Raw genomic sequence first — 21,685 nt, forward strand, 5'->3', positions numbered from 1 at the left:
AAGACCCCTACTCCCAACTCATCAGTAGACATACAGAGCACAGACTCCCCCCCCCCCCCTGACCAATAGACCCTTGGAGTGCAGAACCCTCCCCCTGACTGACCAGTAGGCCCATGGTGTGCAGGCCTCCCCCCCCACCCCCCGGACTGACCAGTAGGCTCACAGAGCACAGAAAAGCCTCTGGGCTTGCTGTTCATTAGGGCAAGCAGAGCAGGTTAGACCAGCCAGTGAGGAAGGTGTGTGGTGTGGCATCCAGAAGTGAGCCTGGATCATCCTCCAGCAGCCATGAGTGACAGCAGCCCCTGAGTGCTGCCAGCAGGGAGGCCACTGTGCCCTGTGTGTGTGTGGTGCGTGGCCGCCGGGCACCTCTTTTCCAGCTTCCCTCCCTGTGTGTGGCCTAGGCCCCAGGAACACAGCGCCTCACCAACAGGGCTTCACAAAAGCCTGGCAGGACCCAGGCCTTCCTGGAGTGTTCAGAGTTGCGTACTGCCCCCAGGTGCTGTGCTTGGGACAAGGGAGCTGGAGGCCAGGCTGGAGGATTTGTGGGCCGAGGGAAGGACTGAGTCTCCTGAGTGTGAGAGGCGCCTGGCCAGATTCTGGCTCTCGGCCCCCGTCCTTGTTCTGATGGGGGTACTTCCTTCACTCTGACTTTTTCCCTCCTGGCCTGAGCGCCATTCTAGAGCTTTCTCTATGTAGCCCCTGACAGGGTCTCTCCATCAGGTTGCAGGTCTTCTTGTGAGACCAAGGTGGCCGGCACCTTGATGAGTGCTTCCTGTGCCCCAGCACTGGCTGGCATTTTCATGGGGACCTGAGCATTCTGGGGTCCCACCGCACTTCACCGGGCTCAAGCCAGGCTTCATTGAGAAGTACTTTCCAATGTTCTTCATCAGTGAGAGGTTTTGTTCAGCATTTTCCTTTCTGAAAAGCCACATGCCCAGCCCAGGGCTCTGAGGACTCACCCTGAATCCTTCATGGCTGATAGGAGCCCAGCATGGTCCTTGGGAAAACAAACAAGAAAAGTACCCCCAAAACCCCCAACCTTTGCAACCCCTGCGCTCTCCCTTAGCAGCTGGTTTGCTATGAAAGCCCCACTTACACTGCCCAGAGGCCTGTGAATTGGAGGCTGACTCTGTGCCCTGCTACCAGCTGCCTTCTGGGGGAGCCGATATGGGGGCACAGGTGGAGGAGCCCACCCTGCAGATTGCGATGTGGAAGGGAAGACTGACTGAGGCTAGAAGGATGACCTTGGGCAGGGCCTCTCGTCCCTTCCTTGGGCCTAAATGTTGCTCTGTTGTGCCCTTGGCTCTTGGAACAAATGCCACAGGCTGGCGTTGATGTGGGCTGAAGGGTGCCCCGCCCCTGCCAAGGATGCATTTCCCTCTAAACCCTGGGCTTGGGGAGTGTGAGTGGCAAAGGGGGTTTGTAGAGGTACTAAAGTTGGTAATGAGAAGGGGATTCAAGAGGGCCAGGGTCAGCTAGCAATGTGAGAGGGTGAAGGCAGAGATGGGGTGCTCTGGCTGCCGACTTAGGAATGTAGGCTGGGCTGGACACTGAGGAAGGCCAGGCAAGGTCATTCTCTCCTGGAGCCACACATAGGCCCAGGACCGGGCGCTCACACCTGGAATCCTAGCTACTCAGCAAGTTGAGATCTGAGGGTCATGGTTCTTAGCCAGCCTGGGCAAGAAAGTCCGAGAGGCTCTTATTTCCAGTTAATCACCTCAAAGCTGGAAGTGGAGCTGTGGCTCAAGTGATAGAATACCAGCCTTGAGCATAAAAGCTAAGGGACAATGGCCAGGACCTGAGTTTAAGCTCTAGGACCAGCACCCTCGTCTCTCCAAAAAAGGACACAAAGGCAGTTTGTGTTGTTTCCGTTTAGAGTTTAGGTCACATCCCACATAGGTAGGGGGTCCCACACAGGTAGGGGTCCTACACAGATAGGGGTCCCACACAGGTGGGGGCCTGTGGGGTCCTTGGGGTGGCCACCAGGCTTCCCGCACACAGTTGTGTGTCAGGTCACCTCCCATTCTGTGTCCACCCCCATGGGGCCTGGTGGGGCTGAATGTCCCTGGGGACAGAGCTGGCTTTGTTCCTGGGACTGCAGGGCTGGGACAGCCCACCACACACTGTTTAAATATCGAGATGCAATCCATGTGCCCCAAATGCCATCCTTTGGGGGTGAGGGTTTAGCAGCACTACCCCTGTCTAGCTTGCTCTCAGAAGCCAACCCTGTTTCTGGGAAGTGGGTGCCCCTGTTCCCAGGCCTGGCCACTCCTAGTCCATTCTTGTCCTGTGCGGGACATTTGAGGCCAGTGGAGTCACACTGGGCTCTCCTGGCTTCTCTGGGCCACGGCAGGGGCTGCACTGCTTTTCTTACTAAGGCTGAGTCACGTGTGGGCCTTTGCCTGGACAGGCCACCGTCGCTCCTGAGAACTGGACTGGTGTCGGTGCCTCCCGGCTCGGTAGGCAAGGCGCAGAGGTCAGGGGGCAAGGGTCAGGCTGAGGTTTGGGTGGAGAAACACATGAGCCAGAACACCCTTCTACATTTCCAAACAGATTCTCCGAGTACCAGACACACCCGGACCCAGATCTGAGTACCACAGAACGTTCTGAACTAAAACGACGAAAATAAACTGCTCACATGTCACTGGCCGTGTGGAGAGCGTGGTCCCTGGGCTTCCCGTGCTCCGTGGGTGCCGGGGATGGCTTCCATCCTGGACAGTCAAGACCCCCACCACGGGGCTCCCGCCCGCCGGGAGGGCCAGGCACCCTGGGGGGTTTCAGACTAAAAGAACCCACAGCCATGGCTAACCGCCAGCCTCTCCCTGATGTTTTCCTCCTTGTCTGCAGTTGTCCAAGGGTGGCTGGGAGGCTGCTGGATGCAGCAAGGTCCTTGCTGGGTAGCTGGGATGGGCTGAGTTTGCCTCCCCCGTCGTGAGGGCGGCGCCTTTGACTTCCAGCCCTGACCTTGTTTCAGGAAGGTCTCAGTCAGGTCAAAGGTACTGAAGGCCCCTCAGCCAGCGGGCTTGAGTGGGAAAACTGCAGTCTGGAGAATATTCTGTGTACATTTCCAGAACAGTCTATGGCTTTCTGGGTAGGGGCTCACCTCCACCAGCGTCTCAGAGCTCTAGCCAAAGGAAGAGGTCCCATGCCAGTGCCCGGTGCTGCCTTTCCCCAGAGCTGCCTCCCCTTCCCCCTCTCCTCTCCTCCTGTCATTCCTCCCCCCTCACCCCCCCCATTGTCCTTGCCCCTCCCCTGGGCTGTCCTCCTTCCTCTGCTGCCCTCTCCCCTGGGCTGCCTTTCCCTGATTGGGGACATGTGGCTCCCTCCTAGAGCCAGCACCCCCCTTCCCCCCCCCCCGTACATGGACCTGCTCTCTGGTGTCCACCCAGTGGGTGCCATGCCTTTTCCCAGCTGGTGTTGTGTTGTGAATTCCAAGTAATTGGACTGTTTGGATGGGAAGTGGCAATTTTCATCTTCTCAGCGGCTCACATTGCCAGCAAGATGGTTTTAATTGACACAAGTGCGCAGGCCACCTGGTCCTGATGTGTCTGCGGAGGGCCGGCCTGATGTGGGGGCCTGCTTCTCCTTTCCTTTCAGAACCCTGCGTGGCAAGTGGGTAAAACACTTGAGTTCCTGCTAAAGAGAAGGGAGGCAGAAGAGTCCACCTTTGGATTTAGGGTGTCAAGGGAGGCAGAAGAGTCCACCTTTGGATTTAGGGTGTCCAGGGAGGCAGAAGAGTCCACCTTTGGATTTAGGGTGTCAAGGGAGGCAGAAGAGTCCACCTTTGGATTTAGGGTGTCCAGGGAGACAGAAGAGTCCACCTTTGGATTTAGGGTGTCCAGGGAGGCAGAAGAGTCTACCTTTGGATTTAGGGTGTCCAAGTGGGCGTCTGGCTCCCAGGTCCCCTCGCTGGGTCATTGGCCTGCTTCCTCTGTGATACCAGCTCCCACACTCCGAGTCTCACTGGCTGGGGCAGTAACAGCTAGGTAGCAACTCAGCCTGGGCCTTGCTTGGGCCTCCAGGCTCAGGTAGAGCAAACCCTGGGTTCCAGGTCACAGGGACAGGTGGACAGAGGAAGCAGGTGGGGGTCAGAGCCGGTCCCCCTGCTGGTCTGCCCTCACCAAGATCGACTTCGGGCTGATGGCTGCAGGTGGATCTAGGCAGGGAGGGGCGTGGACAGAGACTTTGAGCAGGGGTGTCTGCAGGGGTGGGGGGACCAGGGACAGTGGGGAGGGTGGCTTGGTGGCCTTCCTATGTGTGAGGGGTTTGTAGTAAGTAGCCAGTGGCTTCTGAGATTCCGGACAAAGCCCTTCCATGGCTCCATGGGACCTGGAGGCACCAGTGTGGGGCTGCTGTGGAAGTCTGGGGGACAGTGGGGGAGCCCGGATGGTAGGAGGAGGCGGCAGTAAGGGACGGATGGCCAGCAGGAGGGGCTGGGCTGGCGGCAACCAGATGTGGCCACTGGTGTGGTGCTGGCACCCAGTCAGCTCTGCCACACCCTTCCTTCCTTGAGCAGCCCTCTCCATCTCTCGGGGCCTGTGTGGTCTTTGGGATGGAGACAGGAAGCTCCCCCTTTGGTGGGAGCGCTGTCTGTCCAGCCCAGCACCTCTCCACGACTGCTCTTCCCCCAGTGTAAACATTCAAGAGAGGCTGGGCATCTGTGGCTCACGCCTGTCATCCTGGCAACTCAGGAGGCTGAGATCTGGGGATCACAGTTTGAAGCCAGCTCGGGTAGAAAAGTCTGGACAGAGCTCTTCTGGAGGAGAGACCCCCCCCATATCCGCTCTGGAGGCTCGTCAGTCAAATGGCTTGCAGGGTGCCACCGTGCACCCCAGCTACACCCAGAGACGCTACCACGGTAAACTCGTGGGCACTGCCACCGTCAGAAGGGCGGGCCTTGGGCTTGCCCTGGAGTCAGGCAGAGTGCCTGCGGGAGCGGCCCTAGCTCCAGGCCCACTGCCAAGGCCACGGCCACCAGGCTGACCCTTGTTTCCAGCAGAGGAGTAAGCAGGAAGTATGTGTGTGGGGGGAACCAGAGTCTCCAGCTGCTGGGTCACCCTGTCTCCCTGGCAGCACAGAGAGGGAAGGGGTCTTGCCTGAGGTCTCACAGGGACTAGGTGATTACCCAGAATCCTCACTGCCGAGCAGATCCTGCCCTCCATGCCAACTCTATGTGTCAGTGAAGGAAGAAGGCCTGCCCTTCACATGTGCTCTCCCGGGACCCTCTGTGCCTCCAACAAGATGGAGGCGACATAAACCCAACAAGCTGGTTATCGGTGCCCAGCACCCAACACCAGGCAGCCTGGCTCTGGCTCTTATGGTTCTGGAGGTGGCTGCAGACCTACGAGCCGGAAGGAGGCTGGGATCTTCAGAGTGCCTTGCTGAACCCAGTCAGAGCTCTGCCGGCCTGAGTCCTTCCTGGAGGACCTGCATGTGCATATGTGGACGCACGTGCACGCACACACGTGTGACACATACACAGCGTAGCCGGGAGTGAGCCTTCAGAGCTCCTCCGCTGCCGCCGTGGAACTGGAGGCAGTGTGGGCTGCGGAGTGTTGAGCTGGGCCGCAGGTCCCTGAACAGACTCAGGCCTCAGCCTTAGTGTCCTCCTGCGGCTGCCACCTGTCATCTGTGGTCCCGAGACTCCTTACCACACCTGCCCACGGCCAGGTTCGGTGCAGGCTTGCCAGGCCTGGCCCATCTCACCTGGGCGGCAGTCCTGTGTTGGGCAGGAAGCACGCTGCAGTGTTGAGTTCCAATCACGGAGGCACCCACAGGCTGGAGCCAGGTGGGCTGGAAGGGAAGCTGCGTTGTCAGCTGGGCTGTGTGGGTGACTCTGGTCATCCATGCAAGGTCCTGGGATTTTCTGTCAGATGGGAAGTGTCCTCTGCAGAGAGGCCATGGTGGCGTGGCTGCAGGGGCTGGGCCTATGTGTTGGGGGTGGCTGCCCAGTGGGTCTCTGCTGTCCACCACACGCTCCCTGACAGGCAGGTTGGAAAACCGGAAGCACCTCAGTGGAGCAGCTGAGAGATCACATTTGCCCACTGTCTGCAGGCAGGGCTGGGCACCTCACCCCAGGATGGGGGAGGGCAGGGAACTGACTGATGAGGTCAGCGAGTCCTCCTCTGCCTGTGGGGTTCCAGACAGGAAGGCAGACACAGCCTCTTGGGAATCCAGGGTCACTTGGGGCCTTTGGGATCAGTTCTAGTGTGCGTCCTCTCCCGTCTCCCATGGCCCTAAGTGCTATGAACTCCTCTCAAGGCTGATGCTCTACCTCTTGAGCCATAGCTCCACTTCTTTTTGCTGCTTAATTGGAGACAAGAGTCTTAGGGACTTTTCTTCCTAGGTTGGTTTTGAACTGTGATCCTCCAATCTCAGCCTCCTAAATAGCTCAGATTAGGCGTGAGCTGCCAGCACCCAGTTCCATAGGGATTTTGGTTGGAGATTCTGGTGCTAGTGAGCACCTTCTCCTGCAGTCCACCCACTTTCTTCCTTTGCCACACTGACCCGTGTATCCCCTCCGCCTAGGCTGCCGCCTTCAGTCCCTTCCTCTTCCACAAATGGCGAGTGGCTGGTTTCTCCTTTCTCCTTTAACGAGTAAGCTAGCTGAGGCTGGCACTTGCATCCCTTGGGGACCCAGGAAAGGGGCCTGGCCAGGGCTCCCACTGCACCTTGCCTGACTTTGTTCTCCAGACCAGCCTCCTGCCTCCTCCAGGAAGTCCCCTCTGCTTTCCCCAGGCTGGGGCTGTCATCCCTGCTTTCAGTGCCTCCGTACGGCACCCCTTAGTCCTGTCCTGTGGTACCTGCGTGGTAGAGAGCGGTGGCCTCCCCCCTTCCCCTGCCCCATGCCTTGGGCCTCTGGACTGACTGGTGGGTTCTTGACAGTGGTCCGATCCGTCTGTCTCTGTGTTTGTTTTGACAGTTGGGGCGGTTTAGCAGAAAGCCGTTTTTAATAAGCAGGACCCTGGGGCTTCAAGGCCTTCCCACCAATTAGGAGGCTTGCCCAGGTGCCCCTGAATAATTAAACGGGCTGCAGTCCTGGGGCTGCTGCTCCCCATGTGCCTTTCAAGTTTGCCTGGCAGCTGATTTCCCTGGCACATGGTACCAGAGGCTGTCATCCAGTTCCTGTGCTCTGTGTGTGCTGTGTGTGTGTGTGTGTGTGTGTGTGTGTGTGTGTGTGTCTGTCTGTCTGTCTGCCTGCCTGTCTGTCTCAGGGCTCCAGCCTCCCCAGCCAGCCTCTGTTCTCATCTGGCTCCTGGCCTTCCTCTTCGCTTGCTTCGCTGAGGCTGAGGCTGTGGCTGAGGCTGGGCGTGGTCAGTGTCAGGCTCGTGGCTGATTCAGATTCTGGTTGTTGAGGACACAAAGCCAAGTTGGAGCTGCTGCTCACAGAGACTGGGAGTGGAGGCGCGGGTCTTACGGCAGATTGACTCATGGGATAAGATGGAGAGTCACATGCCCCACCGCATAGTGGACACTCAGAGGTCGTGGGACTGTAGCTTAGGCCCTTACAGGCTTTCTCTCAATCTACACAATCACACCCACCCCCTGTTCTGCAGCTGAGAGAACTGGGGCTTCGCGAGGCAAAGCCAAGGCAGGTGTTTCACCTGCAGATGATGTCTGGCTCCAGTGTCCCCCCTCTCCCGTCCTTCCTCCCCAATGCAGTGAGTCAGAGGCCATGGCAGAGTTCGCTTCAGATTCTCTGGTGTTCAGTTTTTGGGTGGGTGGAGGATGGAGCTGAGGGCAGTGCTTGGCTCTGGGCCTGGCTGTTGGTGGACAGCGGCTCAGGGTGAGCGGACACCTGGTCTGCGGGCTGTGGGAGGGACATCCTGTCGGGTGGAGGAGTTCCTTGGGAAGCAGGCCTGGTGGATTGGACTAAAGGAGCAGGGGCGGCCTCTGCCAGATGGGGCCAGCCCCCCGTGCTGCCCTCCAACTGGATCTGAAGCTCATGAAAGGAGGCCTGCAGGGCCGGGGGCTCAGGCTGCCCTTGCAGAGTCCCTGAGCTGCAGTTCCAGATACCAGAGCTCCCACGGAGACTCACACTGCAGCGGCTGCGCCCTCACCCCTCACAGATGTGAACACCTAGCCCTCTCCCTTGGGCCCTGTGCCACAACCTGCCTGGGGAAGGGTGGCTGTTTGGGATTTGCTTTCTGGCTACTTGGTCATAAAAGCCAAGTCGGAGCAGGTGCCGGTAGCTCACACCTGTAATTCCAGCTGCTAAGGAGGCTGAGATCTGAGGACTGTGGTTCCAATCCCATCTGAGCAGGAAACTCTGTGAGTTGTGGGGCCTGAACTCTGGGCCTGGGCGCTGTCCCTCAGCTCTTCAGCTCAAGGCTAGCACTCTACCACTTGAGCCACAGCGCCACTTCCGGCTTTTTCTGCATATGTGGTGCTGAGCAATCGAACCCAGGGCCTCATGAATGCAACGCAAGCACTCTACCACTTAGCCACCTTCCCAGCCCCTCTATGAGACTCTTATCTCCAATTAACCACCAGAAAACCACAAATGGAGCTATGACTTCAAGTGGTAGAGTGCTAACCTTGAGCGAAAAGGAGTTCAGGGACAACACCCAGGTCCTGAGTTCAAGCCCCATGACCGATCCCCCCCCCCTAAAAAAAAAAGCATTCAAGTTGGGCACTATTGGCTCACACCTGTAATCCTAGCCACTCAGGAGGCTGAGACCTGAGGATCAAAGCCAGCCCAGGCAGGAAAGTCCTCTATGAGTCTCTCATCTCTAAATAACCCACTAAAAAGCCATAGATTATGGCTCTAGTGCTGGTCTTGAGTGAAAAAGTGAAGGGACAACACTAAGATCCTGAGTTCAGGCCCTAGGACCGGCACACACACACATGCACGTACACACACATACAAGTACACACACAAACATACACACGCATGTATACACATACACATGTGCATGCACACACACATCTGGACACCAGGTCCTCAGGGCTCCCCAGGAAGCAATCCCAACCATCTGCCTCCTGCTGAGGTCCTGAGGTTCAGTCAGGCCTGGCCTGTATTCCCTGCCCTCAGCTCCGGGGCCTGTGCCATCTGCTCTGCTGCTTGTCCAAACTCCGGGGTCTCTTCCGTACCGCTGGAGGACAGTGGCGTGTACAGGCACTGGGCAGAGGCCACAGTCCACTGATGTTGCATGTCCCAAGGGAGCCTCCTGCATGGATCTCAGCTGGGAGGTGAGCTGTTCTCCCCAGGAAGTCTTGACGGCTGGCTCAGGACCAGGAGGGAGGAAGCAGAGAAGGGGAGATCACACTTCTTTTGTTCTCTCTTTAGGGTTTGGGCCCAAGCACCCCTTCACGTGTTCCGTGTTCAAGTCTTCATACTCCGGCTGGAGACTGTCTGGTTCTGGCATGGGGTTGGGATTGTTCTGTGCAGGTTTGCCCGTGCGGGGTCACAGCAGCTGGATGCCACGGTGGACTGTGGGGTGGGAGGCCCGATAGGTTCAGAGGGAGGCCAGGGTGCTGTGGAAGCCTGAGGGGGAGAGCCCCTGCTGGGCTGCGGTATGTCAAGATTTCTCACTGGACGGTTTTTCTGCTTCCTGTGTGAGTATCTGTGTCGTCTTGGCATGGGTGTAGGGGCAGCCCCGCACAAGGACATGAATTTTCCTGAGGGACCTGGCCAGGTCTGACCACTGCTTGAGCAGCTCAGGACAAGTTCTGTGCACTCACTGTGGTCTCTGGGGGGCAGCTGGGGATTGATGAGGATGGAGCAGTCTGCTGTCAGCTGAGAAGAAGACGGACTAGGTCTTACGGCAGGGTGATTCCGGCTGTGACCTCCAGCCCTGTCTTGGCCTGGAGGCTGCAGCTGGTCGGAGCTGACCCTTGCTATGGAGGTGTCCTCAGTTGTTGGTCAGATGCAGGGCAGGGCTGGCTGTCCATCCTAAGGCCCCACTCTGCTAATGGTGTGTGGTTTCCCACTAGTGCTTCTTGAGATGCTTATTCTATCTTACATCCATCCATCTGTCCACTTGTCCATCCTCCCATGAATCTAGCCACCTGCAAACCCAACTACTCTTCTACCACCTGTCTAGCCTTCTAGACTTTTACTATCGTCTACCATCCATCCATCCATCCATCCATCCATCCATCCATCCATCCATCCATCCATCCATCCATCCACCCACCACCAGCTCCTAACTACAACTCATCTATTTATCCATCTACCCAATAATTCACTTTCTCCATCCATTTATCCATCCACGTACTGTGTACCCACCCACTCACTCACCCACTCATCTATGAATCTAGCCTCTCATCTATGAGTCCAGTCCAGTTGTTCACTCATTAACCACCATTCATCCACCCACCCATCTACTCAAGTAGCTATCTGCCTATTGATCTATCTGTCCACCTGTAGTCTATCCAGCCATGCATCCATTTATCCATTTATCTACCCACCCACCCATTTATCCACCTCACCCAACTACCCTTCCCACTGTCTACTGATGCACTTATCTGTCCATCTGTTGGCCCACCCACCATCTGTTGGTTCATCCGTCCACCCCATTCTAGTGGTAGACCAGGGCTGAGAGAGTGGTCAAACCTTCTCACATGAGTGGAGCTGCATTAAGCCTGGAGGATGCTAGGATTTGGGTGCATGGGAGGGCAAGGCACGGGCTGAGCTGTGCATAGGCTGGAGGTGGAGTAGGCAATGGAGGCTGAGCAGAGAGAGAGGACTGGAAGGGGGCCAGCTAGCTTGTACAGCCTTCACCTCATCATAAAGATCCCCCCCCCCTCCTGGCTCTGAGTCCTATATGGCCCTGGCAGGCTGTCTCTCTCTGCTGCTCTTCCCATCCTGGCAATCGGCTTGTCTTTGTTTGGCTGTGACAGAAATTAATTGGATTTACAATTCCACTCTCTAGGGCCTTTGTGGCCCCACAGAGTGATGCTGTATAATTTTTCTCATCTTAACAGTCTTGTGTTTTGTCTCTGCTGGGCAGGGCAGGTGAAGGAGACAACAAGAGGTGCAGAACTGGGATACTGGAAGAGGCAGAGCAGGGAGAAATTTAGGAAAATCATTCATGCATGCTCATTTCAAGAAATTGAGACCACAAATCTTGAGATTACTATTGTGTTATTTTGGTGGGCACCAATTCTGTGTGTGTGTGTGTGTGTGTGCACGCACATGCATGCACACTGATACTGGGACTTGAACTAGAGACCTAATTGCTATCTATCCTGTAGCTTTTTTTTTTTTTTTAACTCAAGGCTGGCCATAACTCTACTTCTGGCCTATTTTTGGTGGTTAATTGGAGATAAGGGTCTTATGAACTTTCCTACCTGGGCTGGCTTTGAACTGAGATCCTCAGATCTCAGCCTTCTGAGTAGTTAGGATTGACAGGTGCGAGACACCTGTATCTTTCTATAGCAGCCAACGCCCCGCGACACCACCTTTCTGTTAGGAACCCAGATGCAGAAATGCTCTTGGTGAACAGGGCTCAGGGGCTGTAATGATGTCTCCAGAGCTAATTTTCCTGGATGACAGGAAGTAGCCCAGATGAGACTGATACTTGGGGTTGGAGCAGATTTAGCTTCTGTGTACTAGTTGGAAAATATATGTTAATTTGAAAATGAAAAAAAAATTCTCAAGCCAGGTGCTGGTGACTCATGCCTGAAATCCTACTTCTCAGGAGGCTGAGATCTGAGGATCGCAGTTCCAAGCCAGCCTGGGCAGCAAAGTTCATAGACTCTTTATCTCCAATTAACCATCAGAAAATGGGAAATGGCGCTGTGGCTCAAGTGGTAGAGTGCTCGACTTGAGCTGAAGAGCTGAGGGACAGCACTCAGGCCCAGAGTTCAAGTCCCATGACTGACAAAAAAATATAAAGAATAAAAAATAAAGTGAAAATTTGGAGAGAGTGGACATGGCTGATGTGACATTTGGAGAGAGACAGGACCGCAGGGAGCCTGTTCTGGCAGTGGGGTTTCAGCCTGAAAGGGAGAAAGCGCTCTGCCTCTGGTGTCTAAGTCAGCCTGGATGAGTCTTTGCAGCCTCTTCTCTGGTCACTTGTGTGGGGACCAGTTCTTTAGCTGGCTGGTAGATAAGTTACCACACTGGCTGCTCAGCCCTGTGCAGGGCTCTGCATCGAGATTTGTGCTCTGTCGTATGGTAGGGGAGAGTGAATTCCTTTAGGGAATTCCTTTAGGGTCTCCTGCTAGCCAGGGCATCATGGTGGCCTGTGACCCGAGGATACATGCCTCCACCGTCACGGTGATGGGTGTGAGGCTAGAGTGGCATCGAGGAGCGGGATGGAGCCCACCGGGAGAGTTCCATCTGGAGCACACTGTGTCCTCATCTGTGGGCTACTGAGGTTGGAGCCATGGGGTCGGGGGCACACGGACCAGAGGCCTCAGGCTTGAGGTCCCCTGCAGGTCTGTGACACAGCACGGTTGGCCTGGGACTGCAGCCCAGCTCCGTGCACTCTCGCTGGTGGAGGGCAGCCCCTGTCCTGCTTGAATGTCTGTGTCCTGTGACTGTCAGCCTGACCCCTGGCGAGGAGACACTTCCCACTGGCACAGAGCAAGGCTGCTGTCTTTGAACTGGCCTGTGGGGCTGCAGGGAGTTTTTTGTTTCTTTCTTTTTTTTTTTTTTTGTCAGTTGTAGGGCTTGAACTCTGGGCCTGGGCGCTGTCCCTGAGCTCTTCAGCTCAAGGTGAGCACTCAGCCGTTTGAGCCACAGTACCACTTCTGGTTTTCTGGTGGTTAATTTGGAGATAAGAGTCTCATGACCGTTCCTGTCCGGGCTGGCTTTGAACCTCGATCCTTAGATCTTAGCCTCCTGAGAAGCTAGGATTATAGGCGTGAGCCACTGGGGCCTGGGAAGGTTGGATTTTTTTAAACAGGCAAGTGTCTCTCTGAGAGATGCGTGGGTTTGGCCTGGCCTCCCCCAGGCTTTCTGCCTGGCCTCCCTCTTGGTCTAATGGTCCCTCGGGAGCCTGTGCCCAGCTCCCACAGGGTGCTCTGCCCACGGGAGCCTCCCTGTCAGCTGTAGATGGTGGCAAGAAGGTGAAAATTTGGGACTGTAGGAAATGAGTCATTGCTTCTTTCCATCCTTCCTAGAACCTTCGCTGGTTATGAGTTCAGTTGACACAAGAGAAAAAGATTTTAATTTTACACATGCATGCAGGAGTCCCTTGACAGTATGAGACTTAAGATGGGGGCAGGTGGTTCATTGGAGATATGAACCTCATGGACTTTCCTGCCTGAACTGGCTTCAAACTTCCATCCTTAGATCTCAGCCTCCTGAGTAGCTAGGATGACAGGCGTGAGCCACTGCCTCCCAACTCTGTCCTCTAGGTTTTGACAGCTTGGAGGCAGTTCATTTGGTGGGGTCCTCCAGTGAGGAGATGGTGGCCAAGACAGCCACAGAGGCGTCGGCTGCCCTCAGGTGCTGGCTGGAGGGGGTGCAGTGTTGGGTCAGGCCACTTAGGGACACAGTCGGTCCAGGACGGAGGGGTTGGTGCAGTGGTGCAGTTGTGGCATGCCCCTGTGGCTGTGGTGGCAGGAAGGACCTCTCCCTTGACATGTTTCTTGGTGACCAGAGCTTTCCAGTCATGGCCTTTAGACCAGGTCTGCACACTGCGCCTGCTTGGAGCCAGGAGGAGACAGCAGAGCCTCACACTAGGGCAGCTGAGACTGGTTTCAGCCTGTCAGGGCTTGTCCTGACTATGGGCTGGACCCTGAGGACTGTGCTGTCAGCAGGCAGGCAGCCTCCCTGAGTTCCCACCACCCATGTTCTCCTGGGGGAGGGCAGCTGGTGCTGGCCACCTGTCCCCCCACCCCGCATTGAACAGTAGGGTGTCCAGGGTACCCTACATCCAGTTTCCACAATGTGACTGCTATGCAGGTGACAGCAACATGGTGACAAAAGACAAAAGCCGGTGCTCCCTCTCCCTCCCCCTGCCCAGGACCCTCCTTTGCTAGTGGAATGTGGGGGGTCTGGGGCCCCTGGAGGGGCTGATTCCCATCTGTGGCTCAGGGCTTCCCCCTCAGCCCCTCCCTGGTGTTCAGTGTCTACTGCCTGCAAGCCTGTGATGCTCTCCAGGGCCACACAGGCCCCTGGGATCGATTGGGCAGCCCCAGGCCGGCCAGCCGTGGATCTGCAACTGTCTTCACACCTCCTTCTCTCCACAGGCCTTTTCCCTCGGAGGAGACCGCGGAGAGCGATGATGACGTCTACCGCAGCCTGGAGGAGCTGGCCGAGTAAGGAGGGAGACGGAAGGCACAGGGCAGGGGTGACAAGAGGTCCCCGGGGCCCAGCATTCGAGGGGAGCCCGGCACCACCCTCCAGGCAGAGCTGCCCTTGGCGGTGGCTGCTTCTTAGTGTCAAGCACGGGCAGCCCTAATCACACAGCCGTTGCCTTCTAGAAGGCCACCAGCTTGACTGGTGGTAGAGCCGGTGGCCACAGGTCCTGTGGGCTTCCTGCACGGGGCTGGGGAGAGGGGAAGGTTCTTACTTCTGTGGGGTGGCAGCAGTGGGGGAGATGTGTCCCCATCTCTTGCTGACCCCTCGTTACCCACATATCTGTCTCTCTTTAAGGATTTCTTAGTTACACCTGCGCACAGCCATTTCCAAGCTGTGCTATTTCTCTAAAGGGACCTAAAGTCCCTGGCGTAGCTCTGCAGGCCTGTTGTTGGCAGGGAAGGGCCTGAGGCCTGGCTGAGCTAGGATGCTGGGATGGAAGACATGAGAAACTCCATCCTGTTGAGGAGGGATCCAACATACCCAGCCCTGGGCTTGTCCCCTGTGTCCCCCGGGCAACCCCCCCAGATGCTCATTGGAGCCCCTCTGGGCTTCCTGACCACCTGCCTGCCTCGTTCTTGTCTGAGACAGTGTTTCTTTGTTCATAGATAAACTGTGCATTCCTTCTGGGCAGCCTCCTACCAGTTCTCTCTCCCCCTTCCTCTCAGCTCAGGCTGGGCAGGGGAAAGTAATGCTTGGTTATGGAGCTCCCTCCCTGGCTGTGGCTGTGCCTCTGTGCTGGGGATGGGGCCCGCCGCACCCCCGAAGCTGCCCCTAGGGCACAGTGAGTTTGCTCCTGCAGGATCTCTCACTATATGAGTGCAAAGGCAGCCCAGATTCAGCACAGGCAGCCACCTGGCTGCCCAGTCTCGTGCAGTTCTGTGAAATAATTTTCCAGAGCGAGCCTAGTCGAGCTCCCCCCAGCAGGCGGTCACAGGGTCTACGGTCAATCCACAGGTAGGACATCTGGTCAACCCCTCGTGGGTTACAGAGCACTCCAAAGGGGGAGGAACAAGGAATGGTATGCCAGGGCCTGGAGCCTTCCTCTGTCCAGACCCCACTGCACCCCGGCCAGTCTCAGGAGTTGGAGAGAGACGTAGAAAACTTCACAAAGCGTGTATTCCGACACCTAGGGCCTCCGTAGCAGGTGGACCCAGTGGGGAATGGAGTCCCAGGGCCAGCGGAAGGAAGGGCTCCCGGAAGAACGGGCCCAAGGAGGGAGTCCAGGGGCCTGAGGCCTGTCCTCTGCTCCCCGTAGAGGCAGTGCTTACTGAGCACTGGGCTGGGATTCTGCTCCCCTCCGCCTCCCTCATTCCTGGCATTCTTCACCTCAGAAATGTTTCTCATCTTCCACATCCTGGTCTTCAGGGCCCCTGCTCTGGGAGGCCTCCCGTGCCCCACCTGGCTGGCATCGCCACCCACAGCGCCCCCACCCTCAGCGGGCCTCTGGTCATCTAGGGAACATAGCAGGATTAGGCGGTTAAATGTCTCTTACAAACCAGAAGTTTCCAAAGCCAGCCATGGCAACCCAGGAAGGACGACAGCGTTGGGGGCCAGTGCGCCTGCTCCCCACCGCACAGCTCTAGGTGACACCTGCCCACCTGCTTTCTCCACTTGACAGAGAAGGAAAAGCTCTGAGGAAGAGACGTCACTGACCCGTTAGCCACAGAGTGCCCCCAAGTCGTGCCCTGAGAGATCTGGGAGACAGGCCAGTGCTGAGGGTGGATCCTGTGGTGCCATCTCTCCTAGACCTCCACTCTCAGGCTGGGGGGTGTGTGCCTTCCACAACCAGGGCTGCAGGTTGCTGTCCTTCTCTGCTGGCTACGAGGGATGCTTCTGGAAGGCACAGATCCCCAGCCTTACTGGCCTCTGGCGGGAAATCTGAGTGTGGACTGGGCACACTCACATCCCAGTGGGGGGCAGACGCAGGCCAAGCAGGCCCCTTCCCAGTGGGGGGCAGACGCAGGCCAGGCAGGCCCCTTCCCAGCGGCTTGTGGGACATGTTCAGCTTGAGGATTTGTAGCAAAGCCTTTTGTTGTTTTTGTTGTTGTTGGTTGTGGGGCTTGAACTCAGGGCCTGGGCGCTGCCCCTAAGCCTCTGTGTGCTCAAAGCTACCACTCTACCACTTGAGCCACAGCGCCACCTCTGGGGTTTTGAGTGGTTTCTTGGAGATGAGTCGTCTTGGGGACTTTCCTGCCTGGGCTGGCTTTGAACTGCGACCCTCAGATCTCAGCCTCTGGAGTAGCTAGGATTATAGGCGTGAGCCACTGGTGCCTGGCTAGTTTTGAGAATTTTTTACATGGTGAGTCAGGCCTTGAGCCTGGGAGCCTTCCCCCCCTCCCCCCCCGCCTTTTATTTGCTCTAAAACAACATGGCATTGGTCTCCTGGCAAAATGAGTTGGGGATATGTGGCCTTGCCCAGCCCAGTGGTCTTCTGTGACATTACGAATGAGCCTTCTTAATCTTTAGGATTGCAGTTACTGCAAAAAGCAGACCATAAATTACAGGGAGGGGAATGAATTTGAATCTTTAACTTGCGGTTTTGGTCCCAGTGGCTCTAGTTTAATAAATTTTTCATGTTCTCCTTTCACTGAAAAGCAAGATTTCCTAGCATCCTGTCTCTGTGGACCTGGTATTGATATTTAGCTGTTGTACAAACAGATCTGCCATTTCTTACCTACACTGTGCTGGGGAGGGGAGAGGGGGGCAGGGCGGCTGGGGAGAAAGGCACAGACATCCAGGAGGGCAGACCAGACCAGTCCACAGGACTCTCCTGGCCACCCCAGCCTCAGATCCGCACGTGGGCACTGAGTCTCAGAGGTGGCCTATCTCTTCCCCCAGGGTGCTTGGTGGGTGTGGGTTTGGACCAGTGAAGGACTGTGATGACTAGTGTTCATTCATTCATTCATCAATCACCTGGTTTCTAAGCAATGTTTGTCCAGCAGGGGCCAGGGGGCTGGAGTGTGAAAATGGAGGTGAGCCAGCCCGTGGCCTGAGACCTTACACTGTATGGGGCAGGTGAGAGCACACAGTGTGGCGGGGCTGACGAGGGGTGAGCACAGGCTGCCTCTGCCCCCCTGGCCCAGCGCTGGGTGTCTGTTGAGGGCGGAACCCCATATCCACTGTAGGCTCTTCCTACAGGGGCACTCTGGAGCCTTTACTATACCTAAGTTCCCTTTTCTGTACCTGCCTCGTGGGGCCACTAGGAAGGTGGATGCTGCCCTTGGGTTCAGGGTGAGCTGGGGCTGCCATAGGCTATCTGTCAGGAAGAACTTAGGTGTGCAGCCAAGTCAAACGTGAGCCATGTATGTGATTAGCCAGGTCAGAAAGTAGAAAGGAAAAAGTGGATGACGATGGTGATGATGATGATGATGATTTGGGGTACTGGAGTTTGAACATGGGGCCTCACAAATGAGTCTGGTTTGAGCTGATCCTGGCCACGTGGAAGGCATAGGAAAAGGAGGATAGAGGTCTGAGGCTGGGCCAGGGTGAACGTGCAATGGTAAAAATGAACTGTCATGAGTGGCTCACGCCTGCAGCCCTGGCTACTCAGGAGGCTGAGATCTGGGGATCATGGTTCAAAGTCAGCCTAGGAAGGAAACTGTGACACTCTTTATTTCCAATGAACCACCAAAAATCTGGAAGTGGAGCTGTGGCTTAAGTGGTAGAGTGCCAGTCTAGCAAATACGAGGTTCCGAGTTCTAAACCTCAGTCCTACAAAAACAGCAACAACAAAAGAATAATGTTTCATTGAGCCTAATGGATCTGTGGCAGATGTAGTAGACCGGCCGTCTTTTCTGTTACACGCATTCTCTTGACTCGGGGTGTGGTTTTCTCTCAGCCTGGTTCCAGTCATCCCTGCAGGGTGCCCTGGCAGCCCTGGCCTGGGCTAGCGGGCGGTGCAGAGGGGCCTGGGATCCAAGCCACCTTCCCAGGAGCAGAAACACCCCCCCTCCCTTTGTGAACAGCTGCATTGGACTAGGGTTAGTTTTCCAAGTTTTCTAAGCCGGCCCTTGAGATCACGGAATAATGTGTAATCAAAATAATAAGAGCAGCTGCTTGAAGAACACCAACACAAAAATATAGCCACTTAAAAGTGCTTTATTAAGCAAAAGAAGCCCAAAAGGAGAGAGGCTTGTTTATAAATTGCTCTAACCATCACTACCTTGAATTTGCATAACGGCTGCTCTGGGGGCAGGGAGACTTAGGCACCGTGCGCAGGAGCAGAGCAGGGTGGGGAGGGGGTGCATGGGCTGGGGTCCGCAGGCTTCTCTGAAGAGGGAGGGTGGGAGCGTGCGGGGCAGAGGTGCTGGGGCCGGGGATGCGTCCCGAGGAAGCGCTCTCACTGCAGGACCTCACGGGTGCTGATGAGGCCAGAGTGCCGAAGGAGGGCCTCTGTCCACGCAGGAGGAGCAGGGAGCCCCCCCTACCCCACCTTCCCAGGCTGCGTGCGGGGCGGCCTGTCGTGGCCTGGTCCATGGCAGCATCCTAGAGCTTGGAAGGGGAGGCCCCGGAGCCCTAGGCCACTCTGCTACAGCGCCACAGGCAGGGATCTCAGACGGGGCGTGGCCGCTGTGTGGGCAGAAGGCCAGTGCCATGGAAAGCCCGGACAAGCGTCTGCCTGGGCTCAGGCCAGCGTGGCCCGCGTGGACCTTGCCTCGTGTCCCTTCAGCTCCTTCGAGGGCCCCAGCTTCTGTCCGCAGTGGTGCTGTCCTCCCGGCCGGCTGTCACTGTGAGCGTCCAGTCGGTGTGGTGGCCTTGCTCAGCTTGGCTGTGATGTCATTGTCCTTCCGTGTCATTGTGCCACAGCAGGGACCGTCATTTGTCTGCCTGCGTAGGACCGTGCTTCATAAGTCATGAAACACCTCCGCAGCTTTCAACACCCCGCACTGGCGTCGTTGGGGGTCATTTTGAAGGTGAATGGGTGGACAGGTGCTCCTGTGGGTTTGGGGTGTGTAGACTGCTGGCAGTAGCCTGGGAATGGCCCGGACCCTGGGCTTCAGCCTCTCTGTGCAGCGCCCCTTAACAGCTGAGCACCAGGGAACAGAGAGTAACTCCCTGCACCCTGCCTGGAGCCCTCATCCCAACCGGAGCCCCTCTCTGCCCACCTTGCCCAAAGCCAGTATTTACAAACTGCCCCCAAGTTCTCAGGAGCCCAGCGTTACTGGGGTGGGGGGTGGGGGCTGAGTGGCCAGGGTTTGCTTTCTTCAGCACCATCCATGGGCAGGGCAGCCTCCCCGTGGCCTGCAGCAAACACAGAGCACACGTGTGGCCTAATCTGGGCTGCTTCTTGGCATCCTATGTTTCCTTCAAACACTGTTCCAGGGTGTCTTGGTCCTCAGGGTATGTGAGAGGCCTGACCATGGGAACTGATCACATGGAATGCCTGAGGCCGGTCTGCAAGGAGCTTGCCTCTGCCAGGTGTTTTCTGTATGTACCGTACTGAACACAAGGAGACTGTGTGTGTGTGTGTGTGTGTGTGTGTGTGTGTGTGTGTGTGTGTGTGTGAGAGAGAGAGAGAGAACATGTGCTTGAACTCAGAGCCTGGGTGCTGTCCCTAACCTTTTCACTCAAGGCTGTTGTTCTGCTGCTTAAGCCACAGCTGTACTTCTAGCGTTTTTGTTTTTTGGTGGTGGTAAATTGGAGATCAGAGTCTTCTAGACATTCCTGCCCGGGCTGGCTTTGAACCGTGGTCCTCAGATCTCAGCCTCCTGAGTAGGTAGAATTACAGGAATGAGCTGATGGTCCTGGGCTGCCCAGTGCCTTCTTACCGGGCAGGGCAGGGAGATGGAGCCCTACACTGGCTCAGGGCTCACTGCTGCTAAGGGTAGAGCTGTGTTTGGTTTGTCTGATGCAGAAGGCCATCACCTAACCACCGCTGCCAGTGTCAGGGCTGTGGTGAGTCTGCCTCTGTCCCTGGCATGAGGTTGGCACCTGGCACCTTTGTGGCTTCAGGTCTGAAGTACCCCCCGCCCCCCACCATCAAGTGATGCTACACTTTGTGAGTCCAGGAGGGCAGGCGGATTCCTGGAGACGGTGCTGTCCGGACAGTCTTGTGAAGTACAGACTGCCAAAACAGGGACTCACCACACTGCCCTGTCTGCCAGGCCCATCCCTGCCCAGTCCCGAGCCCAGTGGGGTCTCAGCCTGGCCTGTGCGCATGGCCCAGCCCTCCTGTGCTGTGGTCAGCCAGGGGTGGCTGTAGAGCTGGGGAGGGGTGGGACTTCCTCTCCACCCTCTGGGTCACTTCCATGGTGGTGGCTGGTGGCCTTGCCCTGCCCGCTGCCCTCGGTCCTGTCTCCACACGCCTGCCTGCTTCTCCCGCATGGCGTGGCCATGGCAGGCCTCAGCTGTCCCTGGCCTGGGGCTTGAGTAGCCTCCCCATTACGGGTGTACGCGGGGCAGCCCCAGCCCCGCTCTGCTACACGTTCAGTGTGTGCAGCCCGCGGACAGGATGCCCACGTATCTCCACCTGTAATAGCTAGTTCACCGCGGTGCTTTCGGGGCCAAGTGGCCATGGGGGCTCTCTGCTCCTGTATCACATGGTCTCTGCAGGGCATGGAAGCAGAGTGGAAGGGGCGCCTTAAAGACGGGCCCAGGCCTGCTGCTGTTTTCCAGCGGGCAGCAGAGAGCAGCTGGCTGGGCTGGGCTGGGCGGTGGTAGGAGGGGGCAGCATGGAGTGGGGAGCTCAAGGCATTCTCCTGTCACTTTGCAGTCAGCACTGACTTGAACCCACAGAAATATGGCTGTAGAGAGCCAGGCACTATAGTTCACACCTATAATCCCAGGTCCTTGGGGAGGAGTACAGTGTGAGGCCAGCCTGGGATGTGTGTTGGGAGGGACTGAGATCCCATCTTAACCAATGAGCTGGGCATGGTAGAACACACCTGTATCTCCAGCTATGTGGACTGTAGGCAGGAGGATTTTGGTTCAAGGCTGACCCTACGCAAAAAGCCTGAGGCCCTACCTGAAAAATAACTAAAGTGAAAAAAGGCTAGAGCGTGGCTCTGTGGTAGATCACCTGCCTAGCAAGTTTGAGGCCCTGAGTTCAAACCCCAGTGCTCCTCCCCTGCCCCAAATGTATAATGCTTTTAACAAGCAGATCATAGCAGTGGTACTTAAGTGCTGTGACCTACGCATCTCCTGTACTGACTGCTAGACTCCTCTTCATTCTACAAAACCCATCCCAGTGGTGATCTCCAAGCAGCATCCTCATCCATGCCAGGTGGGCTGAGTGTGTCTTCACCACTTGCCTGATTTGTTCCAGGTTCCTCAGAAGGGACATGATAGGGCAGCACATCACTTGATGACCTGTGTGTGGGGGGGGGGCGGTGATGAGGAGCAGTGATCATGGATGGGTTTGTTCTGTTCCCCAGCCTGCCAGGCCTGGTCTCTGCTTTCATGAAGGCCCTGGACGCCACAGGCCAG

General features: G+C 56.7%; 1 protein-coding gene across 1 annotated transcript in view; it reads left to right on the forward strand.

Moving 5' to 3' along the window:
* The window catches only part of Vav2 (vav 2 guanine nucleotide exchange factor), a 128,882-nt gene that overhangs the window by 61,681 nt on the left and 45,516 nt on the right, over positions 1-21,685 (forward strand). Inside the window, exons 6-7 of the mRNA XM_013029377.1 lie at positions 13,312-13,402; positions 14,149-14,217. Of these exons, the coding sequence (XP_012884831.1) occupies positions 13,312-13,402; positions 14,149-14,217 (160 nt within the window). The remainder of the gene's footprint in view (positions 1-13,311; positions 13,403-14,148; positions 14,218-21,685) is intronic.

Source organism: Dipodomys ordii, unplaced genomic scaffold (assembly GCF_000151885.1).
Source record: "Dipodomys ordii isolate 6190 unplaced genomic scaffold, Dord_2.0 Scaffold118, whole genome shotgun sequence".
NCBI classification, from domain to species: Eukaryota; Metazoa; Chordata; class Mammalia; order Rodentia; family Heteromyidae; genus Dipodomys; species Dipodomys ordii.